Genomic DNA, 13,621 nt, shown 5'->3' on the forward strand with positions numbered 1-13,621 from the left:
GCACTCTGGTAATCCTTGATTGCATGAGCAGGAGTCTGCTCCACACAGCATAAATTAGACCAGCCTTTAGACTGCTACAAGTTATGTCGGCAGCTAGTTTGGGCCTCCGGTCAGCCTTAGTATCAGAAAAGCAGAAAGGTGACTTAAAGCCACCTTTTCCCCCACTTTCCTCTGCTGTGGCAAGCAGAGCACAGCTGTAGCTGGGGATTTGACCCCAAATCTTTAACAAGTTGAGTACTTGGAGAATACTGATACCTCAGAGTTGTACACTTTTTAAAAACAGTATTGAGAGATTTAAACCACACTTCTTTTTTGTATATGGTTTTGGAAAATATTGCAATAGGGAATTCAGGATTCAGTCCCTTCTAACAATATTTAAAATGTATGGTTTATGGAAAATGTAGAGTAGGAAGTTAATATATTTTAAAATCCCTTTTTATATTCTCAGTTAACACAGCAGAATTGGTAAATACCGTATTTTGTTGTTGTTCAGCCTCAGAAAGCTTAATGCCTTCATTTCTGTGATTCCAAATGGTACAAACTTCAATTCATTGTGATCCAAAAATAACTCTCTCAAAGACAGATAAGCTCCATAGAATGACACTGGATCTATTCCATCATTGTTAAGTTTGTTAAAAGAAAGGTAGAGATATTCCAGCCCTGGCTTCATGTGACCAAACACATATCCTGGTATTCTCTCAATCTGGTTTCCTATAAGTACGAGATGCAGTAAAGATTTTGGCAGATAGGAGGGAACGTGATATAACTTATTGTAAGAAAGATCAATAGATTCCAAATTCCTGCATTAAAGGAAACAAAAAGGGACATGTAAATAATACAGTATACTATATAGTTTACATTGGACTCCATACAAAATAACATTCAGTTGGTGGCAAGAAGTCCAGATGCTTAAGTATGGGAAAATATTTTTTCTGTGAGAGAGGTTTCTGTTAATAGAAAGAGATTCATTTTATGGTGTGTGGGCAGAGACATCATTATTTCAGGAAAAAAGATCAGAGTAGCAAAAATGTAAGTCATAACGTCTCATTCAAGAGCTATTCTTACACTTTTGTTGAGAGGGGGAAAAATCTAGTAATATGAGTACAGAGATAGGAAACCCCAGGGACTAATTTGTGCTTGATAAGCATCTCAGATTTGCAATAGACTAGTATGCTAGAGAACACCATTTTTTCTTTACTGTTAACAGCTCTTTTCCCATAGCTCTTATCTAGATGGTTTGCATTTTTTATGACTAATACTCATTGGCCAAGGTGGCACTAAAATGGGCCTGATCCAACAACCCTTACACACGTGAGTAGTCCCATTTGCTTCACTTAATTCAGTGTCCCATTGACACTGAGATAAAGTTTGATTTTAAATTTGTCTTCAGTGGGACTGCTTATATGACTAAGTGCTGCAGGATCAGACCTAAGTACCTAAAGATAAGCATCTTTTCTTCAAAAAGTAATATCACCCAGTTACTGTATATCTTTCATGTATTGTCATGACCCTGTCTGTTAACTCTTACTACTACTTGTGATTTCTGTTTCTTTTTAAAGGTAAGGTAGGGGATGCAGGTGAGCAGAAAATAGCAACCCAGCTTCAGACAGAACTTTATTGTCAGAGATGAGGAGAGGAAAAGTTCTATTTTAATCACCATTTTTAATGTGGATTGACTGATGTGATCAACACCTGTGATTATTTAGCTAATAAGGAATTTGGCTAGGAAGATATGAGATGTACAGTATTTCTTTGTAATACACTGTTTCTTTTTTATTATTGGTATTAATTTTGACTCTGAACAAAACATAATATTTAGCCTTGAGATCAGGGTAGATAAAAAAATATTGGATTTTTTTATTCACATTAAGTACAGGTTTATTTTTTAAAAATAAATCTACTGAAAATTAAATTTGAAATTGACAACTTATGTTAATGCCAGGGCTGTCAATTGATTAAAAAAATTAATCTTAAAAAAAGTAATCACGATTAATCACACTGGTAAACAATAATAGAAAACCAGCATGGAAGTATGTCCTCTTGAATGGTGGCCGAAGAATGAAGGGGCATCTGAATGTTTAGCATATCTGACACGTAAATACCTTGCAACGCCGGCTACAAAAGTGCCATGTGAAGCCTGTTCTCACTTTCAGGTGACATTGTAAACAAGAAGGGGCAGCATTATCGCCTGCAAATTTTAACCAAACTTGTTTGTCTGAGCGATTGGCTGAAGTAGGATTGAGTGGACTTTTAGGCTCTAAAGTTTGACATTGTTTGGGTTTTTTTGAATGGAGTTTTTTTGTACATAATTCTACATTTGTAAGTTCAACTTTCATGATAAAGAGAGTACACTACAGTACTTGTATTAGGTGAATTGAAAAATACTATTTCTTTTGTTTTTTTACAGTGCAAATATTTGTAATCAAAAATAAATATAAAGTGAGCACTGTACACTTTGTATTCTGTGTCGTAATTGAAATAAATATATTTGAAAATGTAGAAAACATCCAAAAATATTTAATACATTTCAATTGGTATTCTATTTTTTAACAGCTTCTGACAGCAGTAGCCTCTTCAGCAGGTGGAGAGAGAATATTTTCTTCATTTCAGTTTCTTCAACTAATTCAGTTCAATGACTAATTCATTCAAAGTTAAGAAGCCAATTGGCAATTAAAAAAGCAGGAAAGATTGTTTTCTCTTCCAGTCTACGAATGTGAGAGGATGAGATCTACTAGTTTTCTCTTCCAGTCTCACTAGATGTGAGAGGATGAGATCTACTAGTTCTAAAATCTTGAAGGACATGGTGACCAGAAACAATCAGTTCATTTAATTATCTACACATAACATTTGCTTTGTTTAATAAATCAGTTAGTTTTAAATACTATAAAAAAAGTTTTGGTAAATGTTTTTGTCTTATGTATTCTTCACTTTTAAGATAGTTTTATTTAATTAAGGAAAGTAAAATGCTATTTTTGCATTTTAATTGAATTTTAACTTCTATCCAAACAGAAATTGACACAAACTACAATTTAAAAAATTTAATCACAGTCTATTAAATAAGAAATGCATTATTTGCCATTTTCTAGCATAATGAAAAATATTAAAATTAAGAATCTGATTAAATATAAGGTAATCCTATATAAAAGTGTGTAGATATAGTGTATCCTCCTGCTGAGCCCCGAAAAAGCACTTAATTTAGTGTAAAGTGTATATTTAGTTGCAAATCAACATATATTAATGGTTACCAATCAATGAGAATCCATCTTTCTTTAAAAAAAAAAACAACCCTAAAAAGTACAAATGCAAAACATGATTCAAATAAGATTAGTAAAAACCAAAGAGTCCAGAATGCTGCAGATTGCTGATTTACATCATGATTAAAATTGGTGATTTAAATAGCTTTGATTTAAATCAATCCACCTTACTTGAGATTTAATTAAATGTTCTCTTGGTTTCTGAGTGGAACTGACCCATGATATCACAATGTTATTTTAAAAGTTATATTATATATTACTTAGATTGTGATAAATTATAATGTGGATAGAAAGGTAATTGAATTTGTTAATGTAAGGGTGATATTATCATGGTATCCATAGATTTTTAAAACAGAGCTTATATATATATTTTTTTTGTGGGGATAGGAGGAGCCTCGTTACACGGTACAAATATTACTTTCACAGTAGGGTTTTCTAGTAGTACTGGATAACAAAACAATTAAATCTTAAATTGGTACTTACTCTTGATTAATCCAAGCCAAAGGCGCTATCCTATTTTCTTCTAATTTGTTGTGTTTCAGCACAATTATATTAATATTGCTGGTATGGTTAAAGCAAATTTCTGAAATTTCTTCTATTTGGTTATTTTCCAGATATAGTTCCTACAAGTACATTTGAAAAAGAAAATTTGAAAAACAATATTTACATTTTTTCCTGTTGTGATTTAAAAAGTTAATTTTTAAGTGTCATTGGCCTCTCATGCTAAAACCACTGTTTTCCAGATATCAAAATAATTACCTGAACACATCTGCATAATAAACTCAGTAGTAGTAATTGCATGACTTGATTTTGGAAAAAACATATTTCAAAATTAATATACTTTTCATTTGTGGAAACATATATTACTTTGAAAGACAGATTAATAAAATCATTATTTTTAAAACACCTTTGCATCTTGCTTGCAGTTGCACAGTGAGTGTGTGGGTGTATTGAATGCTAAGACTGTTGTAACATAATTCATATTTTCTGGACACAAATTTGCCAAGAGAAAATAAAAATGCTTATTTAGTATAGGAAAGGCATGACAAACTTGCAATAAGAATGAGGTACTAGTTGAGGTATGTGAACAGAGTTGGTCAAAACACAGGATTTCCAGTGCCCAGAGATTTAGATGGATGCTATTTGTGATGGAGTTTGTATAATATGAGTAAATAAGTAAATTTCTGGCAATAGTGACTTTGCAACCAATGACAATATGTCTTGAAACAAATTATTAAGATATAACAATATCATCTGTGCTGTACAGTGGTAGAGGAGTACATACAAAAGAAGAACAGGAACACATCTGGAAAAATAAAGATTTTTACCTCAATAGATGTGGGAAGACCTTGTGGGACAGTTCTAAATTTATTTCTTCCAAGGCGCAAATAAGACAGGCTTTTCAAAGGACGGAGAGCTAAAGGACTGACATTTGCTTCACTAAGTTTATTGCCTTCTAATTCTAGGGTCACCAAGTTCTTTAATTCTGTAGAAAACAAAATAATTGTTAATTAATTTCAATAAAGTAATATAGAATCTTGTACCCTATTAAAACATGAGATGAGTTGTAACAATTTTTAACATTACTAAAATCCATTCAAAAAATGGGAAAATATAACATTTGCCTGAATGGGTCTTAGCACAGAAAACAATTTTATACTCCCATTTATAGGTTGTAAAATTATTTTTATTTTCAATCATTTGAAAAAATTTCAGCCAATTACTGTACCATGTTCAAAAACTATACTGTAAATAGTTAAATTATGAAAAATGCAACTGAAATGTATTGAGAATACAAAGTTTGTTTACAGCACATTATATAACTTTGTTATTATCCTCCAAGAGAGACATGCAATTTCCATCATATGATTATTGTTATTTTAATATTGTACTTTCAGAATGGGAAAATAAGCAGGTGTAGGGAGCTAATGGCAGCAGAAGGTCCTTAGTAATTCAAGACCTCAGGAGGGTGCATGGAGCAATATATTGGTGCTAACCTTCAGCACAGATGCCCTAAGATCTGTAGGATTCTCCCACAGCACTCCAGTTATTCATTTGTTTAGTGGTCATGTTACTTGCACCCTTTGAAGGTTCACAGGTCCTTGCCCCACCTCAGTGTACTACTATGTGTTGAGAACTCTGCATGGAGTATCCTGTATCCCCCTTCCTAGGGAATGGATATTGTAGACTTGATCTTCCAGATATATTCCAGAAGAACTAAATGTTGGCAACTATATGTAAACAAAAATGATCATTTCATGACAAAAAGTTCTTCATTCTCAATTACAAAATATTGAAGTTCATAAACAAAAATGTTGAATAATTTCATCTAAGCTTTCTTGATGCACAGAGGTCAAAACCTGTTCCCTGTCCCATGAGTATAAAAATATCCGTACTGGTTCTGCTGTACATAATTCAGTAACATTGGGATATAGGGTACATACTCCCTGTGCAGTGCACAGTCCAGTTTCCCTAGGGCACTTGAGCATTAGCACAGACTTTGCTGGGAAAAACACTGACATTCCTCAGAATTACAAGAGAATTCAGATTTTAAAAACTCAAGTTTCATGCAGGTCGTCTTTGTTGCCATACAGACATCTGGAAAAACAGATCTATTTATCAATCTAATGATTACGTTTCTGTTATTTAGCACGTCTCTGCCTCCTCTAGAAACAGAAGATCCTTGAATCTTGCAGTAGTATGCTGCCTTGATTGGCAATGACCAACAAAAATACATTTAGATTCTGACTGGCAAAGATGTGTGCATGTGCTTAACTTTACTCATGAATGTAAAGTTCAACATATGTATAAGTCTTTGCAGGATCAGTCTGTTACTCACATCTAACTTGAATTTTTTCCATCTACAATGGCAGATGAAAATTGGTCTCAGATTCTCCAGATTTTGCTTAATATGCAAATCTCAAAATTCTATTGTGCATTTTGAGTTTCAAATCTAATTTAATTGACTCAATATTCACTTCTTAAATACCTTGTAAACTGTCTTCATCAATAGCATGGAGATGGTTTTCATTTATTTTAAGTTCTTCTAAAGCTGACGGTAATTCAGGAGGAATATGTACTAGTGCGTTTCCATCCATATACAAACGTTTTAACTTTTTCAGGATCTTAATTGGGGGGGGAAAATCAGAATTCAGTTAACAAAATGTAAAATTATATTGTCAAATAACCTAAAATTGTAATTGCCATTTTATTAACCATGTTAATTTTGTTGCTGATGCTGGTAAGTTTAGGACTCATAAAAAGCAGCAGGTTGATAAACTGGAGAACTGGGTCTCATTTACACAGAACAGGTAAAGATTGGGAAGCTGTAGTGTCTCAACACTGTTGTGGAATATCCAGTGTTTTGGTAAGAAAGGAGTTCTTTCTCTAAGTACTTGAACCATTGGCCTTTCAGTATAAACTACCAACAAGGGTGTCAGTTGTGAGGTTATGTTTTGTATATGAACTTCTGTCGCCCAAGAATTGGACTTAGTTCATCAACCTCTTTCATATGCGCCAGCCAGCCACCATCCCAGCCATACTGGATCCCAGTCCTGTTATTAATCCTTAGTAAATCGCCTCTAGGGCTACTGTTCCACTACAGGTCAGCAGACTTTTTGGCTTAGGAGTAGAGGCACGTGGCATTTTCACAGGTTGAGAGTTAAAATGATGTATAAGTTGTAAAGCTTCAGTGTTCTGTTCGTATGAAGAAGAGCTGGTGTGTAAGCTCAAAAGCTTCTCTTTCAACAACAGAAGTTGGTTCAATACAAGATATTACCTCATCCACATTGTCTCTCATACTGTGTGTGTCAATCAGATAAACCATATGGACATCAAGGATTACATAAAAATGATCAGAAAGTCCTTGGTGCCATTATATATGGTAGCGCTTACCCTGGCTGACATTAAACATAGTCTCATCAGTTATCCTGTGGAGCTAAGGGGCAAAAGTCTCCTGCAGGCAAAAGAGTAAATATGGCAGTATACCTTTCAATAGCTGGGGGAAATTTTCCACTGACAGGACACTGAAGGGGGTACAATTTTAAATGAACCCTTTTTGGCTATGACTCATGTTCCTTTTATTCTTTAGTGTGTTTTTTAGATTTTTTTTGTATGTTTTATAAAATACAAATACAAATTAAGATATTTTATAATAAAATGTCATCTTTTTAAAAAAACTCATATAATAAAAAGGGGGGAAATGTAACTCTGACCTATTTTATTTCACCTAACAGTTGAAATTCTACAACAGAGCCACAAGTGCAATTGTGAGGGGTGTAAGGCCACTGTTCAGTAGGGCATTTAAACCAATGGGACTATATATGTATACGTACTTAAGTGCTTCGCTGGATTGAGGCCAAAATCAGGGTCCAACACTTTTTGCGACTACAGCTTACTATCAGAAGATTTTTAGTATGGACAATCAATGAAGTACTAATAAATAATTCTGATATGTGTATATTGCTAATTAAATAAGTAACATAGATATTCAATCTTTTGCAAAGTTAGTCTTGGAAGACTTCAAAGGCCTATTCTCCATGTAAATGATAAAGGAAATTCCACTTAGTGGCAGTTCTGCTTGTGTGTCAGATGTTCTGTATTTATCTTCCCTGCTATTTTGTTACCTAGATCATTTGTATGAAAATAGGATCTTGTTTTTAGTAGTTTAGTTTATTTCCCAACTTATTCAGAGGATTAATGTTTTTGCAAACAAAAATGTAGGTTTACGCTTTGGTTATTATTGAATTAAACTAAACAAAATCATGTTCTCAAATTCATTTGTACTAAGGGGACAGTGGCACTAATGTCTTTTGTTAGATTACCATAGATGTACAATTACTATCATTATGAAACCATCTTTAGGAGCATAAAAGCATTAGTGTTGGAGAGCTACTGTAATAAGAGAAATCATAAATTAATGTACAGTAGATGGGCTTGAACTTCTGAGGGCATTGATAGTGGAATATAAAGCCTTTCATCTCTAGGTTATTGGCTAGAAATGCAGCTCAGATTGGTATTTAGCATTTATTGGCAGTTAGATGGCCTGTGTGAAATGAGCTGATGGTCACCATCCAGATCGTAACTCAGGTGTGCTTGTAGAGCTTGATCCTGCAACATGCTGAGTATTCTGGCTCTGATCTAGCAAAACACTTAAGTATGTGCCTTAATTAGGCATATAGGTAGTCCCATTGTCAGCAATGGCATTGATCACGTGCTTAAAGGTAAACACGTACTTAAGTACTTTGCTAGATTGGAAATAGAGTGCTCAGCACCTTTCAAGATAAAGGCCATAAAGAAAAACACTGCATTATCTGATGCCAGTTCAGGCACCCTTGTTAGCAGGCTAATGACTGATCAAGTTCTAAAGAAAGAACATTAGAGGTGGTCATTCCACGTTAGACAATGAGGCACACTGGTGGGGCAACTTCTGTGTTTTTAGGCATATGAAGAACTTCACTGTGCTGTAAAGCCAGCACCTTTCAAAACCTTCCCTTTCCATACTACTTTTGTTTAAAAGAGAGTCCAAGTACTATGAGGTTTCTAAAAAGGATATAAGAAGCACTTTATGATGATGGAAAAGATATTTTTAAAAATCTCAGTACTGAAGCTGATAAAATACCAGAAAAATATTAATATAATTGTTATTCAATAAATAACTTTTTCAGTGAATTTTATTCAACTGACTATATAACTGGCTGAAAACTGCAAAAATGATTTATTGAAAATGGCAAAATTTGATTAATCATATATTCATTACATAGGGGTAGATCCCTAGCTAGTGCAAATTGTCATAGCTCCATTGACTCCAGCGGAGCTACAACCATTTACATCAGCTGATGATTTGCCCTATAGTATTCAGCCAGATCTACTTCAAGCACAAATCAGTGACAGAAATGTTAGAAAGAGTATGCATGCTTACTTTGAACGCTTGTGGACCTATGCCTGGAGAAGTAATATTATTTTTACTTAGATCAAGCCTTTCCAAATTAGGGATCCCATTGAACGCTTCATCTGGAATGGAAGTAATGGTATTCCCTAGGACAGATAGTTAAAAATAGATATATCTTAGTGATGTATTGCAGTTTATATGGTCTGAGTCAGGTAACTAGGTAATGTACAAGTAAAAATGTATTTATGGAAATAAAGTCAACTGTATGTCTCTTTGTATCTCAACACTAGTAGCATCTAAATTTTGAAAAGCAAATTAGATTGTAGCAACATGGCACTAACGTCTTTTATTAGATTACCATAGATCTAAAATTACTATAATTATGAAACCATCTTTAGGAGCACAAAAGCATTAGTGTTGGAGAGCTAATGTAATAAGAGAAATCATAAATTAATATACAGTAGATGGGCCTGAACTTCTGAGGGCATTGATAATGAAATATAAAACTTTTAATCTCTAGGTTATTGCTTGTTTCTTAGGCTTAGTTTGTTGCATAATTTCTCAGGCTTAGTTGTAAAATGCCTTTAAATTTCTTTCTGTGATAAGAAACTAGTAGTATAAAGCATTTTACATTATAATTTGCTATCATTAAAATTGTGGGTTTTGGAGAGGGCTAAATTTTAATTGGTGAAGAAAATAATATAAAGCAAACATTTTCTTACCTTCAAGCTCTAAGCTTGTTAGCTCTGGATCAGTAATTGGTGGTATTTGTGTAAGTCTGGCATTAATGCAGCTTACTGTGGTGTCAGAAATCGAACATCCAGTTGGCAAAGGAGGAATTTCTGCAGGAGGAACAGGAATTGGGAATCGAGGGGGCATTCTGAAAACATCACCTCGTAAAATATGTTCATCCTCTTCCTCTTCTTCCTCTTCGCTTTTTTGTTGTTTTCTTTCTTGCTCTGGAAGTTCGTTTCCCTTTCTTTTTTCTTCTTCTTCCTTTTCAATTTGTAGCTCTTCCTCTTCATATGCTCTTCTTTTTTCTTCCTCTCTCCTGCTTATTTCCTCCTCTTCTTTCTGATGGGCTTCATAGTCATGTTTTTTTTTCTCCTCCTGACTTTTCTTTTCTTTTCTCTTCCTTTTCTCGTCATCCTTTTTGTGAATTTCCTTTTCTCTCCCTTCAAGTTCTTCCTTCTCTCGTCTGAGTAACTCATCCATTTCAGCCTGGGTACGCAGTGGTTGCAATAGCATTGGGTCACTAGGGTCATTGGGCTCTGGAGAAGCACCAGAAATTTCAGGTGTGTCATCCAGTGAAATATTTAGTACTTAAAATGAGAGTGACCAGGGTAATAAAAGTGAGGGGAAAAAAAGAAAAAGGTTGTATAAGAGGAAATGAGAATGAAGTTAGTGTTAGTAACCATTAAGCCCCGCCCCAAACATTATAAATATTCTAATTATAGAAGAAATAAATTCACATTGAGAATATGATTTTAAAGAATGAAAAATGTATTTCTTATTTATAATCTTAATTATAATATATTATAAATTTGTTACACTAAAATGTTAAATATTTGTTTTGTGGTTCTTGATGAATCTTTACTGTAAAAATGATTCAAATGTCAGTGTATAATACCTTTAGGAGGAAATAATAATATTACAATCATGCAAATCCAGCATCTGATGAATTTTACTGAACACAGCTGGTTAGTGGAGAATCCAGATTTTAAGTGAGTATGATGATCAATGGTTAAGCCTTTACAGCAGCTACAACGTAGAATAGTTATCTGTATTCTTTTTTGTAAAGGTGTTAATATGATAAATAAGAATGTATCAAAGCAGTTCCAAAAGAATTTGAATATAGGCTTGATTTGGTAGTACATTTTTGAATTATTGCGTTTGTTAATGTTATGTGCCTGGCACAAGGTCCCAAATAGAAAAAAGTGTGCCTGGAGATGGGAGGAGGGTTTACAGTAGCACTAGGTTCTCAGAACCCTTTCCCCCAATGCGGGAGCAGAAGGTAGCTGGTACAGCCCTGGTTAAAGCTGTCTGGAGAGGGGAGGTTGATTGAGCTGTTCTCCCAGGTCCCTGTGAAGTTCAGAGCCATAGTGGAAAGGTTTGGGGACAATGTATACCTTCAAATCAGTGGCACTGCTATGGGTACCTGCGTGGCCCCACAGTATGCCAACATTTTTATGGCTGACTTAGAACAATGCTTCCTCAGCTCTCGTCCCCTAATGCCCCTACTCTACTTGCGCTATACTGATGACATCTTCATCATCTGGACCCATGGAAAAGAAGCCCTTGAGGAATTCCACCATGATTTCAACAATTTCCATCCCACCATCAACCTCAGCCTGGACCAGTCCACACAAGAGATCCACTTCCTGGACACTACAGTGCTAATAAGCGATGGTCACATAAACACCACCCTATACCGGAAACCTACTGACCGCTATTCCTACCTACATGCCTCCAGCTTTCACCCTGACCACACCACACGATCCATTGTCTACAGCCAAGCTCTACGATAAAACCGAATTTGCTCCAACCCCTCAGACAGAGAGAAACACCTACAAGATCTCTGTCAAGCATTCTTACAACTACAGTACCCACCTGCTGAAATGAAGAAACAGATTGACAGAGCCAGAAGAGTACCCAGAAGTCACCTACTACAGGACAGGCCCAACAAAGAAAATAACAGAACGCCACTAGCCATTACCTTCAGCCCCCAACTAAAACCTCTCCAACGCATCATCAAGGATCTACAACCTATCCTGAAGGACGACCCATCACTCTCACAAATCTTGGGAGACAGGCCAGTCCTTGCCTACAGACAGCCCCCCAACCTGAAGCAAATACTCACCAGCAACCACACACCACAGAAGAGAACCACTAACCCAGGAACCTATCCTTGCAACGAAGGCCATTGCCAACTGTGCCCACATATCTATTCAGGGGACACCATCACAGGGCCTAATAACATCAGCCACACTATCAGAGGCTCGTTCACCTGCACATCCACCAATGTGATATATGCCATCATGTGCCAGCAATGCCCCTCTGCCATGTACATTGGTCAAACTGGACAGTCTCTACGTAAAAGAATAAATGGACACAAATCAGATGTCAAGAATTATAACGTTCATAAACCAGTCGGAGAACACTTCAATCTTTCTAGTCACTCAATTTCTGATCTCAAAGTGATTATCCTTCAAGAAAAAAACTTCAAAAACAGACTCCAACGAGAGACTGCTGAATTGGAATTAATTTGCAAACTGGATACAATTAACTTAGGCTTGAATAGAGACTGGGAGTGGATGAGTCATTATACTAAATAAAACTATTTCCCCTTGTTTATTCCTCCCCGCCCCCCCCCCCTCCACTGTTCCTCAGACGTTCTTGTTAACTCCTCGAAATGTGCTGGAAATGGCCCACCTTGATTATCACTTCAAAAGGTTTTCTGTCCCCCCCTCACCCCACTCTCCTGCTGATAATAGCTCATCTTAAGTGATCACTCTCCTTACAATGTGTATTTTTTCATGGTCTGTGTGTATATAAATCTCCTCACTGTATTTTCCACTTTATGCATCCGATGAAGTGAGCTGTAGCTCACGAAAGCTTATGCTCAAATAAATTGGTTAATCTCTAAGGTGCCACAAGTACTCCTTTTCTTTTTGCGAATACAGACTAACACGGCTGCTACTCTGAAAAGTGGAAAGATTGCACTGCAATCTGTGCATTACATATGCATCTGCACATGCAAACCATGCCAATTTGAATAAATCTAGTATAATTTGTTGCTCTATACATCAATCTTGCTACTAGCTTTACAATCAACTTTCCACCCATGCTCAACCCAGCAGAGATATAGAAAGAAAAAGTGTCACTACTCCTGTCACCGTAAGTACAAAAGTTAAATAGTGTGCATTCTTGTGGGATAAATAATACTTTTATATATGCAAATGTCACCAATCCAGTTTCTCTCCTTTCTTTTCATCATCTGAAACCACAGGGTTGCAGGCTGTTCTTGCTGATATTCTGCCATGTTAACTGCTTCCTCTCACTTGGTCAGCATGAGTACACATTTTTATATGCTCACCGCCCATTGTCTTTGTTTGAGTTCCATCTGCTAAAAGGAGGGCGGACTCAACTACCTTCATAACTTTTTTGATTCTTTATTTTAAAATAGAAATTCTAGTGATAATTTGAAATTAGTGTTACTCAAAAACAATAGTTTTTAAAATTATATACCCTATTTAAGAGAAAATATTTACTGAACCTTGGAAACTTGTTTTGCTAAAACACATTAACTGGTATTTAGAACATCTTTATTGCTTTGTTACTTTAAAGTCTGATAAGAAATATACTTGGTACTTGTTTCCTAAATGCACAACTAGACTTTCCACCATCAAGTTTAAGTGCAAAAGAGATACAAGGGTCTGATCCTGCTAGGTGGGGACCTTCAGTTGTCCTTTGCTTC

General features: G+C 35.5%; 2 protein-coding genes across 5 annotated transcripts in view; one reads left to right on the plus strand and one right to left on the minus strand.

Annotated features, from left to right (window-relative positions):
• Positions 1-13,621, plus strand: part of CENPP (centromere protein P) — a 318,318-nt gene that overhangs the window by 195,099 nt on the left and 109,598 nt on the right. The window lies entirely within an intron of this gene.
• Positions 1-13,621, minus strand: part of ECM2 (extracellular matrix protein 2) — a 39,525-nt gene that overhangs the window by 2,422 nt on the left and 23,482 nt on the right. For 2 of the 3 annotated variants that reach the window (XM_084635182.1, XM_084635180.1), the window contains 6 exons: positions 9,867-10,466; positions 9,175-9,290; positions 6,244-6,379; positions 4,583-4,740; positions 3,738-3,877; positions 474-800 (listed from right to left, as the gene is read on the minus strand). In XM_084635182.1, coding sequence (XP_084491308.1) covers positions 474-800; positions 3,738-3,877; positions 4,583-4,740; positions 6,244-6,379; positions 9,175-9,290; positions 9,867-10,466 — 1,477 coding nt within the window. The remainder of the gene's footprint in view (positions 1-473; positions 801-3,737; positions 3,878-4,582; positions 4,741-6,243; positions 6,380-9,174; positions 9,291-9,866; positions 10,467-13,621) is intronic. The other variant, XM_084635181.1, reaches the window with a different exon arrangement.

This window comes from Lepidochelys olivacea (genome assembly GCF_965140295.1).
Source record: "Lepidochelys olivacea isolate rLepOli2 genome assembly, chromosome: 7".
NCBI lineage: Eukaryota > Metazoa > Chordata > Testudines > Cheloniidae > Lepidochelys > Lepidochelys olivacea.